Consider the following 16408-nt stretch of genomic DNA (forward strand, 5'->3'; position numbering starts at 1 on the left):
GAAAAAACAAAAAAAGGGGAATTAAAGTTCAATAAGTACATCTCATTTCCGGAACATGCTAAGGGTCTCTTCCTTGCGCCAGTCCAGATCCAATTGACCCTCGTAGACTTCTTCCATAATCTGCCGCGTGCGGTCATAAGTACTCTCATAACGGTTCTCGCACTCCCGAAGGACCTTGATAACAAGACTCCGGCTAAGACCAGGGTCATCGGCATCGCCAAAGTGCTTCTCCACACGCTTTTTAAGCATTTCAATGCCACGGCGGATTTCCTTATTATCATACGAGGCGAGAACCTTCTTGGCCACCATGCGGGAGTGGCTGGCACGGGCTGCGATGTCGGTCGGGTTACCGCCAGCGGAGAGGAGACTGTCAATTGATTGGACGAAATCAATCAATTTGCCCAACGGACGATGAATGACCGCATCAAGATAGAGCTTCATGTGCTCCTGGAAGTCTTGGTGGGCCCTATCGATCCAGCGTTCAAGCGCGGGAATGTTGTGCACATCCACTTCTTCGATGTAGTGGTTCATGTTCTCGATGAGAAGGATGTGATAGTTCAGGATCTCCTTGTCTTCCGGATCGCCCGCACCCGCTGTGACACCTGGAGGTTGGCCGGGTGCTTCCTTGGCAATGAATTTGAGTGACTCCCACATCGCACGGTTGATGCGGTCGTACGCGTCATTGACACTAACGCGAATGTCACAGAAGGCGTTGGACGGGGAGGACAGCATGCTTTCCACCGCATTGGAAAAGTTCGGGAACACTCGCATGAATGAAATTACTCCCTTCCGCTTGTTCACCTTGACTTTGGTGTCCTCAATGCCTCGGATTTGCTCATCGACAAATCGGTTGAAGAGTCCCATCAGGCGGGAATGGATCTTCTGTAGCGCATGAAGAATGAACTCTTGATTCGTGTCATCAAAGTCGTTCATGGCAATCTCCAGGGCATAAAGAATACCAATTCCTTGAAGGGGATCGGCCTGCATCGCCCAGTCCACCATGCTCTGCATGTCATTCGGCCAGAATGAGTAAACCTCATCCATGATCTGCTCGACTCTCTTTGCCGTTCCTCGATCAGGGTCATGCGGCCGGTTGGCAGAGAAATCGGGACAGGAGCGGTTTTCTGGAATGGTCGCAGCTACCAAGTCGGGGAAGTCGGCGCTGGCAAGAGAATCGAGATGGAAGAATTGGATAATGAAGTTCTGCTCCTGAGCCATCATGTTCAGTGTCTCCCGCAGAGTCCCACCGAATACCTCAGATGGCTCAGCCCTTCCTTTTTTTCCGCCGCCCGAAGCCAGTCGAAGCCCTGCGGCAGCCCGCACCGTCTTGCCTCGTCGCACCGTGAGTTTCCGTGCAGCCATGGTGAGACCCTCGGTTTCTTTCTCCTTCTCTTGGTGCGTGAAGAGAAGTTCCTGCTCATCTCCGGTTGGTTTGCGTGCGGTCTTCTTCCAAGCCAGATTATTGTCACGGAAGTCGCTCTGGTACGAGAGCTTGGACTGCTGCTCATAGAGACCGACAAGGCTATGCCACTCTGCCATGCTAACCTCCTTAGCAAACAGCATCAGGGCGTTATACCGCCAGACCTCTTGACGGAAGTGCCCTCGTACGGCATTGTCCAATTTCATCGAATCCTTGGCACCATTTGCTAAATCAATGCGTTGTTGTTCCGCCATTTTGAAGGCAAGTGCCATGAACTGCTGCAGCCGGCCGAGGAACATGTTTGCGGTAGAGCGATACTCTTCCTTCTTTTGTTTGATCGCACGCATCTGGCCAATTTCCGTATCAGCATAGACACCGACACTGGCATCGACTTGACGTTTCTTGTTTTGTCCAATGTCAGAGTCAATTGTGACCATGGCCTTGTACAACGTCGCCAGGGCGCCTTCAGTATCCTTCAACCCATCGGGGTTACTCAAAGAGGCCTCCTTGAGTGGTCCCAGCTCGGATGAAGATATTGAAAGTGTCTTCAAAAGAGTTTGGAGTTCGTTTTGCAGCAGCTTCTGATTTGCCGCTTGTACCTGCAGACCTTGACCTTGAGCCTCGATATAGGCGACGTCCTCGTGAAGAGTCTATAATACGATCTTGTTAGCAAACCAAAAAATAATCTCATTTCTGCAATTCCAAAACTTACGTTCAGTTCGTGGGAATAAAGGGTTAGTAGACCATCCAGCTCATCACACTCCTCAATCGTTCTGTCGATCAGGCTTGCAAGTTGTTCAACCTTTCCTTCCTGCTGTTCAAGGTTTCCAAGCCAGCTGGTGGCCTCGACACGGCCAATTTCACGGCGAACATCTGCTTCCAAATCTTCAATCTTCTGTTCATCGGCCAACCGTCCATTCCAGCCTAAATCAGTAAGGATGTCATCGAATTCAATACCACGTCCGTCGAGGATGCTGGGATCGATTCCAAGGGCTTGGCAATATTTCATAGTGTGGTCTTCACGGCGTCTGCGACGACGTCCTTGAGCTGCCGGGGATGGCGATCTTGAACGATCTTCAACCTTTACAACAATATCAGAGAGGTTCTCACGAGAAACCTCAGGAGTTTGAACAGGGGCCACCGCGATGTCCTGAGGAGCTGGCTCTGTTATCTCAACAGTCGGTGTTTCCGGCCCTGCAGAGGGCGTGGGAAGTTGTAGATCTTGTTCTGACTTTGTTGCCACTGGACTCTGTGGGGGATCAGTTGCCGACCGTGTAAGAGACGGCGCCGGAACAACGCTGGTGATGCCATCAGGGCCCGCGATATCGGCCTGTGACTTCTTCGCGGCTGCCAGCAGTCGCTCACCAGCCCCACCAGCCCTGGGCTTGAAAGTACTATAAGCATTTGCAGCCTTTCTCCAGGCCCCTGCAATATCTTTGCCTTCCTTTTTCTTAACCATAGGGCCGAGTCCCGGGCGTTCAGCCTCTTGCTCTGGCGAAGCTTGGGATGGAGAATCCCCAACAGGAACAGTTTCGACGGGGGTCTTTGGTTTTTCAATTGAAGGCGGAATAGGCTCTGCTGGGGGCAGATTGGCAGCAATCATAGCAGCAGGCTCTGCAGCCAGTCCCTCAATTGCCGGTGACGAAGACGGTTCCCGCGGCTGCGCGGAAGGTTTAGCCGACAAGCCATCTGATGCGCTTCTCTCTTGAGGCAGAGAGGGCTGATTAAACGTGAATGCCTTCTCGCCGCTACCACGTTGGGGAGACTTTGGCCCAATGCTAGGCATAGAACGTGAGGCTGAGGCTGTATCCCCACTATCGTTATTGAAAGAACTGGAAGTAGCAGGACGAAGTGCATCATTGCTGCGCATAAATTCTGGTCCATTGTTTGGAACTGGCTGGGTAGCAAGAGGAGGGGGCTTGGGACCACGATCCTGGCTGCGAGCCGAAGATGGGCGGAGTGACTCGGGGATATCGGCATAGCTGCTGGCTTGTGCTGCAATATTCAGATTATCAGTCCCTCTAGGCTCTGATAATGAGCTCGGAGGGTTTGAATTTGCTGCGCTACGCTCAGGTGCGCGTGGCGGAGGCTGGTGGTCCAGAGGTGGCCCAGAAAGGAGTGAAGGAGGAGGAGATTTGTGTATATCGAATGGAGATGGTGCCGGTCTGCCTTGTCCTGTAGATGGCCGAGAACCGGTCGATGGCCGAGACATCTGCTCGCGGCTTTTTTGATTGCGAAGGGTCGGGTCTTCGGAAAGCTTTCTGTTGACATCTCGAGGAGCATCGCGGCTGGTATCACGACCTCTGTAGGACGGTTGTAGCGAAGGGGGCAACTGGCTGTCCGATGTTTGAGGCATTGGACCCGGCCCCCTTGGGGGTGGACCACTAGGAGGGCCACCTGGTTGTCCTGGCTGTCCCCTTGGTGGTGGACCGTTTGGTGGACCGCCTAGTTGTCCTGGTTGCGCTGGCTGCCCCCTTGGCGGCGGACCATGTGAAGGACCGCCTAGCTGTCCTGGCTGTGTTGGCTGTCCCCTTAGCGGTGGACCATGTGAAGGGCCGCCTGATTGTGCTGATTGCGCCGGCTGTCCTGGCTGCCCCGATTGTCCATGCCTTGCCAGCATTTGGCGCTCATTGTCATCAAAACCAATTAGGTTGGGTATTTTTCCATTGGTGTATTTCCTATAGATCTTGACCAAACTCCCAATGAAGAAATCCTTTTCCTTTGAAGTCCTGGCATGCCAATAATATGGCTTTCCAATTGTGACCGTGAACCCTACATTGCCAGCCCATTCTTTTTGTTGCTGCTCTCCTGGTGTTTTCGGCACAAGAGAGGTAAATGATTGAATTGCGGTTAAATCGTCGAGCATCCAAGTCTTGCCGATAGAGTAAGTCCCCTCATTGTTCTCACGAGCTTTGTGTATGCGGACTCTGCCCGACTTTCGAACCGCTATGATAATGATACGGGGTTTTTTGTTCTCCGGTGGTCCGTTTGGCGGGGAAGGGCTGGAGGGGTGCGCTGCATCCTCGGTGATGCGGACATGGGTGATATAAGACTCGAGCACTGGGGGCCACAAGACGGATTAGCAAAGATCGCGAACGACATAATATCTCGACGTAGCAAATGTGTTGCGATCTCGTATGGACACTATACATCACTGTCGCAATGTGTTGCTAAGCACACCACTATTGATTGAACTCGAGTGAGAGGGCAACATTGGGGAAGTACGTTGATTGTATACGTACATAACCCATCTTCATCCTTTTTTGCGAAACAACTATGAATGATCCGCTTCTTCTCGTCCTCAAAGGCGGCCCCTCTTGTCATAGTGCTTGGGCTAGAGCCCGAATCAGACTGTAGGTCTCCGCGATTGAGCGGCGGCCCTTGCGGAGGCCCACGGGGACGGTCTCTGCCGTTCATGATGGTGTCAAGGGATAGAGCTCACGTGTGGGTAGCCGCGAGATCAAGGGGACATGGTCGGGAGGATCGGGATCGGCGACGCCACAACGCACCACGCGCCGGAGGAATTGAATCCGTCGAGGTACAATGCGTCTGAGGCGGAATTTGACGAGGTACAGAGCAGTACACGTTGTGGTCTAAAGTAATGCAAGTGGCCAGCGCTGAAGTTCGAATTAGCTCATCAAGGTTGTCTCGGCGGAAGGCGGAGAGCTTGGAGCGGAGTATTGAATTGATCCGGGGTTGGCCAAACGCGGTAGATAAACGTGTGGAATGTCCGACATATATTGAAAGGATTTGCACGGTGATGGCTCATTGAGCTCTCACTCTACTACATAGTACTTGCTTTGGGGTTTACTGACCTATTGAGGTGTGCTATCACAAATGCATAGCAAACATCTGTGAATCTGATCCTATTGATTGGCTCAGGTGGACAAGTGCTAGCATAAAATTAGTCAGCTATCCCTATGCCTCGGGCCAGCCCTGGATGGCTCCAGTCCTCTCCTGAGGCCTGGAGCCTTGAGAGATCAGGCTCTATCACATGAGGAATCGATACTGCAAAGGCATTCCGTATCATACGTTCAATTTACTATATTCTATGCATCGCATTCACTATCTCTGGTCAACCATATCCTCCACCATTCCAACTATCAATTTCATGGGAACATAAACAAGCTTGCTGAAACTAGCGCAATTTGGATAGATATGCTGTAGCTTACTTATCAAAAGCTAGATATCCTTGGAATTCAAAGTTCCTCTAGAAGAAATTGCGCGAGACAAGTGTTAGGAACCCGCTATAGCGGTATACCAGTTTGTAACTTCCCCTGCTACGGTATCAGGGTATCATCAGCTAAGCATAAATGCTTGCTTCTATAGATTAACGACAGAGGATAGTTTCGTTGAGCTCAGGGCACTCGAAAGTGTACCTAGGCTATATAAATAAGCCTTATTCATGAGTGTGTTTGAAATATGTTCCTCACCTATAATATATGATTATATAAACAATTCCATCAATAGCACTCAGTAGTGTGCAGCCTTCTCTGCTGGGTGTTAGCACATGATAGAATGCCCATTTGGTCTTTATAGCTCAGACTTATGGTTATTGGAACCAGAACACCCATGCACAGGTCCTTTGATCTAAAAGCCGGAATAGAATGGTCCTAAAAGTACCCTATCATATAAAAATGCATTGAAGAATAGAAAAAAAAATCAAAGTAAGTAGATATCGGATATATCCTAGTATAGAAGTCAACTATAGATATAAGGTGCGTTTTAGTGAAGTAGTATGCTGCCAGGTGGACCACATAGATTGTATAATAGAATGGACGACCGCCTATCTCCGCCGCTCACTAACCTCCGCCAATAACCGCGAAGCTGACATCTCACCGCCTTTTATTTAATATTTTTTTTTTCGCTCTCTTTTTTGGTTCCTGGCAGATTATTTCTAAATCGTCTCTCTCCTTGCGGGTTCTCTGACTTTCGCTATCGAAACGAACCATTCAGTCACTATGGCCAAGATTTCCAGCAAGAAGACTTCGGTCAAGAAGGTACGTTTTATTTACTTTCAACTTGATATGCCGATTGGCATGATCAACAGACAAATACAGGATTGGACTGACAATGCTTGAATTTCAGACCGAGTCTCCCAAGACCAAGTCAATTCCCCCTCAGCTGATCGCCTCGGTCGCAGCTTTCTTGTCGGACAATTTCCCAGAGACCAGCACCGCATTCACCAAGGAAGCGGCAAAGTCGAGCAAGAAGAGCGATGCGAAAAATGCTCCCTCCCTCTTGGAACTATTCCAGGCCTCGGAGCAGAGCTCTAGCGTGAAGAAGTCTGCTAGCCCCAGTTCTTCTTCCAGCTCTAGCAGCAGCTCCGACAGTGACTCGGATGTCGAGATGGGCGAGGCCACTCGCTCCTCTTCGCCCTCTTCGTCCTCGTCTTCTTCCAGCTCTGATAGCGATGCCGATGATGAGGATGATGACAAGTCCCCTGCCGCCCCCGTTGCCCCCGCTTCGGCTAAGAAGTCTGCCGGCGTGAAGCGCAAGGCCGAGTCTAGCAGCGAGTCTAGCAGCTCTTCCGACTCTGACTCGTCTTCGTCCGAAGATGACAGCCCCAAGGCCAAGAAAGCCAAGACCGCTCCTACCCCCAAGGAGGCTTCCTCTTCGTCTTCATCCTCGTCCGACTCATCCTCGTCTTCGGATTCCTCCAGCTCTGACTCCGATTCCTCGTCGAGCTCTTCTTCGTCCGATTCGTCCTCTGATTCGTCCTCTGATTCATCGTCTGATTCGTCCTCTGACTCCTCTTCTGACTCTTCCTCATCCTCCGACTCCTCTTCTGAGTCCGAGTCCGAGTCCGAGAAGGAGTCCAAGAAGGCCCTGAAGAAGGCAAAGAAGACTCCTCTCCCCGAGTCCGACTCCTCTTCCGACTCGGAAACTTCCTCATCCGGCAGCAACACCCTCGCCGCTTCCCCCGAGACCGAGACTAAGCCCGTTCAGAAGGCCGTGGAGGCCGTCCAGACCACCTCCTCGAGCGCTAGCCCCGCTCCTGGCAACGGACCCGCCAAGAAGAAGCACACCGGAGCTCGCCCCACCCCTCTGGCTCTTCTGAGCGAGCTGCCCCATAACCACCCCTCCAACGACTACATGTCGTACGCATACGCAGACCGCGCCTGGAAGGACCTGTCTGTGACTCGTGGCAAGGGATTCACCAAGGAAAAGAACAAGAAGAAGCGTGGCTCCTACCGCGGCGGTCCCATTGACATTGCCCCTGGCACCACCTCTTTCAAGTTCGAGGATTAAACGATGACGACTCTTTGCTTTTGCGACACAAACGTACTTGCTAGTCCATTATACCAGGCTATTGTCAGCATATAATCAGAAACATTGCCACCAAACCCACAAAGCACCCCCGACACTGGGCTTTTGTCTTGGATGTCGCCTTGTCGGAGGGATAGTCGCTATATTTTTGTTGCTGCAATGGATGAAAATGGAGATAGGAGCTCTTATATCCCGCATCATACTTTACCAATTTCACTCAGCACGGCGTATACGGAGCTATGGACAAGGTCTTTGGACCCAACATTTGCCATAGAATTTTTTTTGCTCATTAGCTTATATCAATCAAAAGTTTGGGATCCGTTCTAGACGGGTTTTCGAAGTGTTTGCAATTTTTCATGAAGTAGAAGAGAGACCAGGGTCATAACTCACCAATGCAATCTCCTACCCCGAGAAATCTCTTTCAAAACAGTGTGATGTGTATTGTACAAAGGAAGAAAACCACCATTCCATAACTTATCCATCCTGTCTCCTCCAAGCTCCAGGCTCCTCCAAAGTCTCCCATCTACAATCCCAACCCGTATGCGTCTCACGAGCCACATCTCCAGGCTCAAGGTCCTTGAACGCGCACTGATTCCTTAGCTTGGAAGTAGTGGCGAAATCGTCTTCATCTGGGCGCTCATATCCAGCCAAATTGAACGGCTCGGCGTTCCGGCGTGGTAAAACATCTGAACCCGTGTTCACGCCCAGGTCCAGATTAGACTCGTACCACTCTTTCTGCGGACCTATTAGGTCATCCGTAGACGCAAAGTCGAGCTGAACGACCCCATCCACGATACCTGTGTAAACGGTTGGCGAGGAGGGCGATGGTGAAGACATTGTATAGATGGGGCCTCGGTAAGGACCTCTTTGGCGGCGTCGGGTTGGGGCTTGGGTTTGTTGGGGGAATGTAGGGGGTGGTGGGTGTGAGAGGAAGATTGAGAAGCCCTTTCTAGGACTGGGTTCGGTGTTGGTTTTGGTGTTTGTTGCCATTTGTGTGTCTTGCGATTGCGAGGCTGGTACTTGTGCATCGAGATAATTGTATGTGTTGCACATGCGCAGGTCGAAAATCTTGACTAAGGCTTCGCCACCAGCTCCGGCTAGGAAGCGTTCATGGCCGAAAGTGTGGAGACTGTAGATGGGATTGAGGTCTGTGACGTCTCTGTAAGAGACTTCGTAGGACCTCGGGGAGCGCAGGTCGTGGAGTCGGACCGTGTAGTCATCCCAGGCGGCTAGGAAGACTTCGCCGGGAGGTCCTGCGATTTTGTGGTTATTGAGAGGCTCAATCGCACTGATTTTGGTCTTTGATCTGAGGCTTGTAGAGTCAGTGTCTAAAGAGCCGATTCCGATGTCTCGATATGCAGAGACACCATTTGGTGTGAGTTTCGAGATCGACAAGGAATTTTCCACATTCCCAGTTCCCACTGCTATTAGTGAGGAGGACAGCAGTTTGGAATAGTTGTTTCGTGAGGAGCCTTCTGGGAGAAGCCATGTGAATGGCTCGACCTGTTCTGTGTCGGTCTTGGTATGGTAGAAAGCGATGGATCCATTTTGGAAATGAGCAGTCAAAGTAGAGTCTGTGCCACTGATAAAATCGGATTTATCGAGTCTGAGTCCATATGACAAGAACTTCTGCTTGTGCTCAAATGTTCCTTTCTTAGGACATATGGCAAGGTGAGCAATATCACCTCGAACTCGACTAAAGATCAGATGCTCCACGTCGGTATCGTTGCTGTACTGGTTCCCCGAGGATAAAAGATGTAGAGAACAAATGTCATCATAGCTGCTGATATGATCGACATCATTGAAAACAAGCCAGTCTTCTTGCGATCGAGCACCCGTTTGCTTGATCCTCATCACAAGCTGGTTGGCAGCACCCCAGGCAAGGACCTCTTTCCTATCAGCCCAGCGCTGGCCATTCCATATCTCATAAGAATCAATTGCAGGCCTGTATCCGAGGGTCGGATTGTCTTGACGAGTCACCTCGTGAGAACCGATTTTGGTCGCAGTTTCGGGTGGCACAACGAATCGTCCGATGATGGCTTTTCTGTCCAAGGCCCGGGACCTAGAAGTCAAAGCTTGTGCTGCATCTTTCCAGAATGGTGGTGTTTCAATAGATGGGAACCTGCTTTGCACGAATGCCCGGAAGATCCTAGAATTTTCAGCTGTGATGATGCCGTGCAGTCGGTGACATGTCTGCGACAAATGGGCTAATGCATTGGCAGTCGGGAGATATATCGCGATGTGATAGATGATCTCCGATGGGAGCTCTGAGAGCATCTTGAAAATGGAAGCCTGATTCACAGGGATATGAAAGGAACAATTGTTTTGGGCTTTCAGACTATTGCCATCGCTCTTTGTTGTGTTCCGCCACTTTCGTGTGTTTTGTTGTTCATTGAGTGTGCTAGGGAAGGAAATTTTGTAGCAAGGCCCCCATTGGTTCAACAACGAGTAAGTTATAGCTCCGATCTGTATTCTACCCCACAATTGTCGATCGTGTGATGTTCATCTGTTGATACAAAATTTCTTGTAGCAGTTTCATACACAAATTGCCCCAAGTGGACACCAGTTGCCTTATGACGTAAGCATGTGAGCTCGCTTGGGCAGCTCTGGGGGCCTGTCCTCTTTTTTTTGGCTTCCTGCAAGCAATGAAGCAAGTCCTTGAGCTTTGAGCTGGAATCAGACTATAGCACAGGGTATAATAGCTTTCAATCCTACCAAGAATCTAAAAATAAAGGTGGTAGCAGACACCTGGCAGTCCATACGGCTATCGCCCTATCGCCCTATCACCTTATCGTCTTATCATCTTATCGCTTTCGCGGGGAAAGCGGTAACGTCGGCGTCGTCCCCCGAGGTTGGGCACAGTTTCCCTATCGAACCTACTACACATGTAGCTAGATAATGCGTCAGGTCTCGCATTGACCGTTTGGGAGAAAACTTTAGAATTCCATTACCTAACTATTCGCCTTCGGCAAAGGCAACACGAATCAGAGTGAGTGAATCTCAAAGGATATGGGGCCTATAGGTTAATCCTGCAATTAGGGAATACACTCGGCACTACCTGTAATACACGGATGGGCGTTGGCTGGTCTAACAGCTAGTGGCATAGTGGCGTCGGCAATCTCTATTGTATACCCCGACGCCTGGAGGGGGTTCCCAAAGCTCTTTTCTTATACCTGCTCTTTGGGAACAGATTCAAGTGCGATCCAGCATTTGCAATGGCATATTCGATCTTTGCCGCAGCGATAGCATTTTGTGCTGGTGTCATCTTTTATAGAGTGTTGATCTACCCAGTATTTCTCTCCCCGCTATCGAAGATCCCCAATGTGCACTGGAGTGCTTGCGTCTCACCGGTATGGATGCTCTGGAGGCGATTCACAAGCAGAAACAACCGGACAATTCAGGCCGCACACGAGAAACTTGGTCCTATCGTTAGACTAGGGCCATCGGAGATCTCGATCAACTGTGTTGAGGGAGGAATCAAATCAGTTTATGCTGGCGGATTTGAAAAGCATGACTGGTATCCACGAGTCTTCGCATCGTTTGGGTTAGTATGGAAACTGATCCATAGTAAGCAAAGTAGCTCACCATGCGGAACAGAACAGTGAGCATGTTTACCATGACAGGAAGCAAGGCACACTCGATTCGAAAGAGGATGTTGTCCAACATATACTCCAAATCAACTCTGCAGACATCTCCTCATATGCGAGTAGTTTCAGATACAGTCGTCTTCGATCGACTGCTGCCAATTCTTCAAGAAGCAGCAGTGTCCGGCAAAACTGTTGATATGCATGATCTGAACCAGGGACTGACAATGGACTTCGTCTCTTCCTATCTATTTGGTTTGAAGAACGGCACTAATTACCTGCAAGATGACTCAGTGCGGAAGCACTGGCTTCACCTTTACATGTGCCGAAAGCCATTTGAGTTTTATGCCCAGGAGGTCCCATATTTGGATGGATGGTTGCGACGGATTGGTCTTCGCGTGATACCCAAATACTGTGACGAAGCCAATGCAATGCTTGATGCCTGGACTCTGGACCTCTGCGACAGGGCCGAACAGATAATTTCAGCGACCGAACCGGGTGTCGAACCAACTGTCTACAAGCAGTTGAAGCAATCCCTAGACAAGCATTCCACAAAGAATGGAGAAACAGAGCCAGACAAGGCCCAGCAGAGACTCGATATTGCTTGTGAGATGTACGACCAGCTGACTGCTGGTTTTGAAACCAGTGCCGTTGGCCTCACTTATCTATTCTGGCAACTCTCCCGACACCCAGAAGTGCAGAACAAGCTCCGAGAGGAGCTACTCACCCTGAGTCCCACGATCTCGTACCCAAAGACAGCCGATCTGCCGCCAGCCAAGTCAATCGATAACCTACCCCTGTTGGAAGCGATTGTGACAGAAACATTGAGACTACATGCTCCGATCCCTGGCATCCAGCCTCGGGTAACACCATTTCCGTCGTGTACTCTGGCCGGGTATGCAGATATACCACCTAACACCCGAGTAAATGCGCAGGCATATTCATTGCACCGCAACCCGGAGGTATTTCCAGATCCAGAAACCTGGCAGCCGAGGCGTTGGCTAGAATCCGAAAACTCGACTGCCGATCTGGAAGAGAAACGCCGGTGGTTCTGGGCGTTTGGTAGTGGGGGCCGTATGTGTGTGGGAAGCAATCTTGCACTGCAAGGTATACCTGGATTGAATAATCTCCACTCTTGAATTATGCTGACCACTGCTTGACAGAAATGAAACTGGCCGTGGCTGCGATTTACACAAATTTCCGCACCACCATTGTCAACGATGACGATATTGAAGCCATCGATGCTTACACGGTGAAACCGACAGGCGATAAACTGATCCTCAGGTTTGAGTCTGCCTGAGATGCCATGAGAGAGAATATTGCACATGCAGCTACTACTAGAAGCAAGATGAAATAAGAGTATAATCAATTGTTGTGACAGGTGATTCCATACCCCCCATAGTTGTATATTGTACATATGAGTAAAAGCCAACTCCCATAGCCTCTGATGCAAAATGACCAGACCAAATCAGTAGATCTGACGAGGCCAGAGTATTCGCGTAATAATGTATCAAAAAGAAACCCAAAACTCCAGGTGGACAACTCGCTTCTGCTACCAGGTCCGGATAGATAATCGCGAACAATCCATTCGTACAAAGAACATTTTAACCGAGAACACCATCCTTCTTCCGGGGACCAACAACCTTGGGGTACATTCTCATGAGGTGGTAGTTGACGGTGTTCTTCTTCTGCTCCCTGGATTTCTGTAGGCGGGGTACCTCGTTAGATAATTGTTGATGATCAATGAATAGAACGATGGTGGATTATAACGTACCGGTGCATCCATGCACTTGCGCAATTGAGCCTCAAGAGCAGCGCAGCCCTCTGCGCCATATCCAGCAGAAGCCCAGCAGTCTGTTTTGTAACCGTAATGTTAGTAATGTACTCAAGATTTCGAGATTCAAGATGTTCGACATTTGGAATGCGAAGCCAAGGTGATGAGAGATTGACAGCGTCAATGTCGTGACGGTAGAGTAATAAACATACTAAGCATAGAGGACATCACAACCACGCAAGGGTTCGACTCATTTTGATTTGGCCGGCGGACACGGAGGTGGTTGATGGTGTTGAGACGCATCGGGTTGAGCCGGGTGGAGAGGGAGCCTTTGGGTGCCATGGTGGGCAATTATTAGGACGTAAAAACTGGCAACAAAGGTATCGATTGGAGCGAGAAGAGGCCAAATGCCTTGGTGCGTCCGTGTGCGGGATTAATGATGGAATACTGGCGCCGTCGACGGATCTTCGACAAACAAAATCCGAAGTTTCGGCCACTCCGCGGAGGTGGATGACTAATATTGATCGGCCCCGAGCTCTCTGTCTACCTTGAGGGCTTGCCACCCTATTGACAGATTCTGTACACTCTCTTTGGTGTCGCAAGTTCTGAGATCTAATAAAAATTTACTCAGTATGCCTGGGAAATACAGTTTGCCAACGCAGCTCCGTGGTCTTTCTTCAACATGCACCTTTAGAGCTTCAATAGCTCTCACGCCCAGGCGGTTCTCCACATCATGCCACCTGAATCAGACATCGCCCTCTACATCCAAAGCAGAAGATAAAGATGGCAAAGATGGCTCAAAGGAGGAGAACAAAGATAGTCCAATGGGACGCCGTCTGGCTCAGATGACCGAAGATGCGCTGCTAGAAGGCGGACGATCTGCGCATCGCAACTTTGAGCAGGCAGGTTTCTCCGAAGAGTTGAAAAATGAGCTCGCAGAGCGTATTGCTGCTTCTTCGTTCAGGAGTCAGCATGCTGCTGCTCATTCCATAGTCGAAATGCCCGTATGTGATTCTTATCATGTCCTACTGTCCAGCAAAAGCTGACCCACATTTCTTATCTTAGTCTGCCGCAGGACAGGGTACACGAGAGCAAGCCGCCGCTCCGGCATGGACAGGAGTAGAGCGCGTTGAGGACACGACTCTGCGCATGCTAGATGATGCGAGCAAACCAATCCGAATGCCCTACAAAATTCCCAATCCAGTGAACCTCAAACCTGCCCCGAAGCCTAAAAGGTCTCGCGGGGAACGGCTTGCTGAAGCGAAAGAACGTACTTCTATCTATACACAGAGCCAGGCTCCGGGATTTTCTGAAGAAGAGCGCGAGGATATGCGCCGTCAGATGAGGGAGGACTTGACACCCGGGGCTCATTCTATGCCGATCTCGATTACGGGTCTTTCGTCGCTGGCAGATGAGCGAATCGCAGATGCGATTGCGCGTGGACAATTTAAAAAGATCCGCCGTGGGAAGGGCGTAAATACAAAGCCGGATCCCAATGCGAGTAGCGCATTCATCGACACAACTGAATATTTCATGAATAAGATTATCCAACAGCAGGAAATTGTGCCACCGTGGATCGAGAAACAACAGCAGCTTGGGTTGGAACTAAATCGATTTCGCGAACGTCTTCGAGCGGACTGGAGACGACATGCTGCGATATTGATTGCGAGCAAAGGTGGTTCCTTGGATGTACAAATGAAGCGGGCAAGAGCCTATGCTGCAGCCGAGGCTCGGTTGGTAGACAAAGCAAAGCTGGAGGCTTCGTTTGAAGAAGATATATCCATCTCGGAGATCAACACTGATGGCCGAATAGTCTCCAAGTCCGAGACATCCCAAGGATTACCTACGATCAAGAATGACAGCGATGAAAATCTGGAAGATCTGGCCCATCTCCCACCATTGCGAGACCCCGAATACCTCGCGATTGAGCGTTCTTATCACGAACTCGCCGTGAAACAAATTAACACTCTCGCACGCACATACAACCTCCAAGCTCCAGCCTCTGCCCACAAACCATACATTAATCTTGATCGAGAGCTCAAGGCATGCTATGCCGCAGTAGCACCTGAACTAGCAGAGGAAATCAAGCGTCGAGCGACAGAGCGTGCGCGTCCGTCATCAATCGTCCCGCCGGCTTCTTCCAGCAAATTTGGGTCACTGGGCATGGGCCAGACTGTACACATTCACGAAGAAGATCAGGCGAAGGGATACGGTATGAAAGAGCTGTGGCGCGATTTATTCACTAAATCTTGAGAACAGCGAACGACAAAACAGAGAACTCTCCCCCTTCCTTTTGTTCATCCTGTATAGATAACAATACAACAGTAATGTGACGTAAAACATGACGAGCAACAGTACTCGAAATAAAGCAGACAAAGATGACCTTTCAACTCCACCTGCCGGCCATTCGAGTGCCTCCCTCAAAACGGGGCGTTGCCCGCACAAAAGTGGATGGAAATCTTCAGCTCTTTCACGAAGGACCACTCTTCACAAGACGTGGCTTTTTCGTCCGCAACAGCATGTATAAGGGGAGGAGGACGAGGCCTGAGACTATAGCAGTAACACCACCCCCAAGCCCATTCAACAAGATGAATGTGGTAGCATCCAATCTCCTTGTGCCAGCAGCGAGAGCAGGCACACCCAGCACCATGCAGAGAATAGAAAGAGCAAACACCATAAATGATTCGATGAGGCCAATCCAAAGGTTATGCTTTGCCATACGTCTAATCGCAGCCGGATCCGGGTAGAGATGAGAGTCTTCTCGCATCCATTGCCAATTCAAGAAAGCACCGGTGAGGCTGGACATAAAAGAGACGTACATGCTGAACGCGAGGAAAATGAACAGAGCCCCGATGAAATATGCCGCAGTTGACGAGATGCTTGTGTACATGCCTAGGTATCCATGCTTCGGAAGCCAGTCCTGACAAATACCACCAGTTCCATTATTGGGAAGTTCGGCAGTCATGTTGCTCGCTTCGTGTCGCTTTTGCATGGGGATGATAAAATGATGCCACGGGATCTTTGGGAAGTCTCCCACGGGCCAGCCAGCTTGCTCGAGGTCAGAATCGCCAAAGGGTAAACGGGAGATGACTTCGACGTCTCCCACCCAGATCTCGTTGACCGCGTTGCCTTGGTCGTAGAAGTGCTCTGACTTGACGCCGTTCACTGCGGATACTTTGTTGCCCATTAGGCTCTTGAACCAATTGTAGGATGTGAATGTATTATAAAAATTCAATAACTGCCGACAAAACAATGCTGTGGTATAGAGTGAACTGTGATAGACGGTGAGGATAAGTTCACTGGGTATCCTGCCCGATTGAACTGGGCAGGTGATGCTGGAGTCATATCGCACGGAAGGAG

At 50.1% G+C, this 16408-nt stretch overlaps 7 protein-coding genes across 7 annotated transcripts; 3 read left to right on the forward strand and 4 right to left on the reverse strand.

Annotated features, from left to right (window-relative positions):
* Nucleotides 1–42: 42 nt before the first annotated feature.
* N7500_003052 (GTP-Rho binding exocyst subunit SEC3) lies at nucleotides 43–4837 on the reverse strand (the record flags this gene model as incomplete). Its single annotated transcript, XM_056674198.1, has 3 exons — nucleotides 43–2070; nucleotides 2133–4480; nucleotides 4663–4837. 3 exons carry the CDS (start codon nucleotides 4835–4837, stop codon nucleotides 43–45), a joined length of 4551 nt encoding a protein of 1516 aa, XP_056534723.1.
* Nucleotides 4838–6381: 1544 nt separating this feature from the next.
* On the forward strand, nucleotides 6382–7672 carry N7500_003053 (nucleolar and coiled-body phosphoprotein 1 family protein; the record flags this gene model as incomplete). Its single annotated transcript, XM_056674199.1, has 2 exons — nucleotides 6382–6420; nucleotides 6509–7672. 2 exons carry the CDS (start codon nucleotides 6382–6384, stop codon nucleotides 7670–7672), a joined length of 1203 nt encoding a protein of 400 aa, XP_056534724.1.
* A 492-nt stretch (nucleotides 7673–8164) lies between these two features.
* On the reverse strand, nucleotides 8165–9967 carry N7500_003054 (F-box protein; the record flags this gene model as incomplete). The annotated part of the gene is made up of 1 exon (XM_056674200.1): nucleotides 8165–9967. One exon carries the CDS (start codon nucleotides 9965–9967, stop codon nucleotides 8165–8167), a length of 1803 nt encoding a protein of 600 aa, XP_056534725.1.
* Nucleotides 9968–10905: 938 nt separating this feature from the next.
* Nucleotides 10906–12574, forward strand: N7500_003055 (cytochrome P450; the record flags this gene model as incomplete). Its single annotated transcript, XM_056674201.1, has 3 exons — nucleotides 10906–11234; nucleotides 11288–12381; nucleotides 12438–12574. The coding sequence occupies 3 exons, from the start codon at nucleotides 10906–10908 to the stop codon at nucleotides 12572–12574; spliced, it is 1560 nt and encodes a 519-aa protein (XP_056534726.1).
* Nucleotides 12575–12878: 304 nt separating this feature from the next.
* N7500_003056 (mitochondrial 37S ribosomal protein mS37) lies at nucleotides 12879–13390 on the reverse strand (the record flags this gene model as incomplete). Its single annotated transcript, XM_056674202.1, has 3 exons — nucleotides 12879–12977; nucleotides 13049–13128; nucleotides 13261–13390. The coding sequence occupies 3 exons, from the start codon at nucleotides 13388–13390 to the stop codon at nucleotides 12879–12881; spliced, it is 309 nt and encodes a 102-aa protein (XP_056534727.1).
* Nucleotides 13391–13680: 290 nt separating this feature from the next.
* Nucleotides 13681–15301, forward strand: N7500_003057 (DnaJ family domain-containing protein; the record flags this gene model as incomplete). Its single annotated transcript, XM_056674203.1, has 2 exons — nucleotides 13681–14052; nucleotides 14114–15301. The coding sequence occupies 2 exons, from the start codon at nucleotides 13681–13683 to the stop codon at nucleotides 15299–15301; spliced, it is 1560 nt and encodes a 519-aa protein (XP_056534728.1).
* Nucleotides 15302–15518: 217 nt separating this feature from the next.
* N7500_003058 (uncharacterized protein) lies at nucleotides 15519–16235 on the reverse strand (the record flags this gene model as incomplete). Its single annotated transcript, XM_056674204.1, has 1 exon — nucleotides 15519–16235. One exon carries the CDS (start codon nucleotides 16233–16235, stop codon nucleotides 15519–15521), a length of 717 nt encoding a protein of 238 aa, XP_056534729.1.
* Between the last annotated feature and the right edge of the window lie 173 nt (nucleotides 16236–16408).

Source organism: Penicillium coprophilum, assembly GCF_028826855.1.
Source record: "Penicillium coprophilum strain IBT 35676 chromosome Unknown utg000002l_segment0_segment1, whole genome shotgun sequence".
Classification (NCBI taxonomy): Eukaryota; Fungi; Ascomycota; class Eurotiomycetes; order Eurotiales; family Aspergillaceae; genus Penicillium; species Penicillium coprophilum.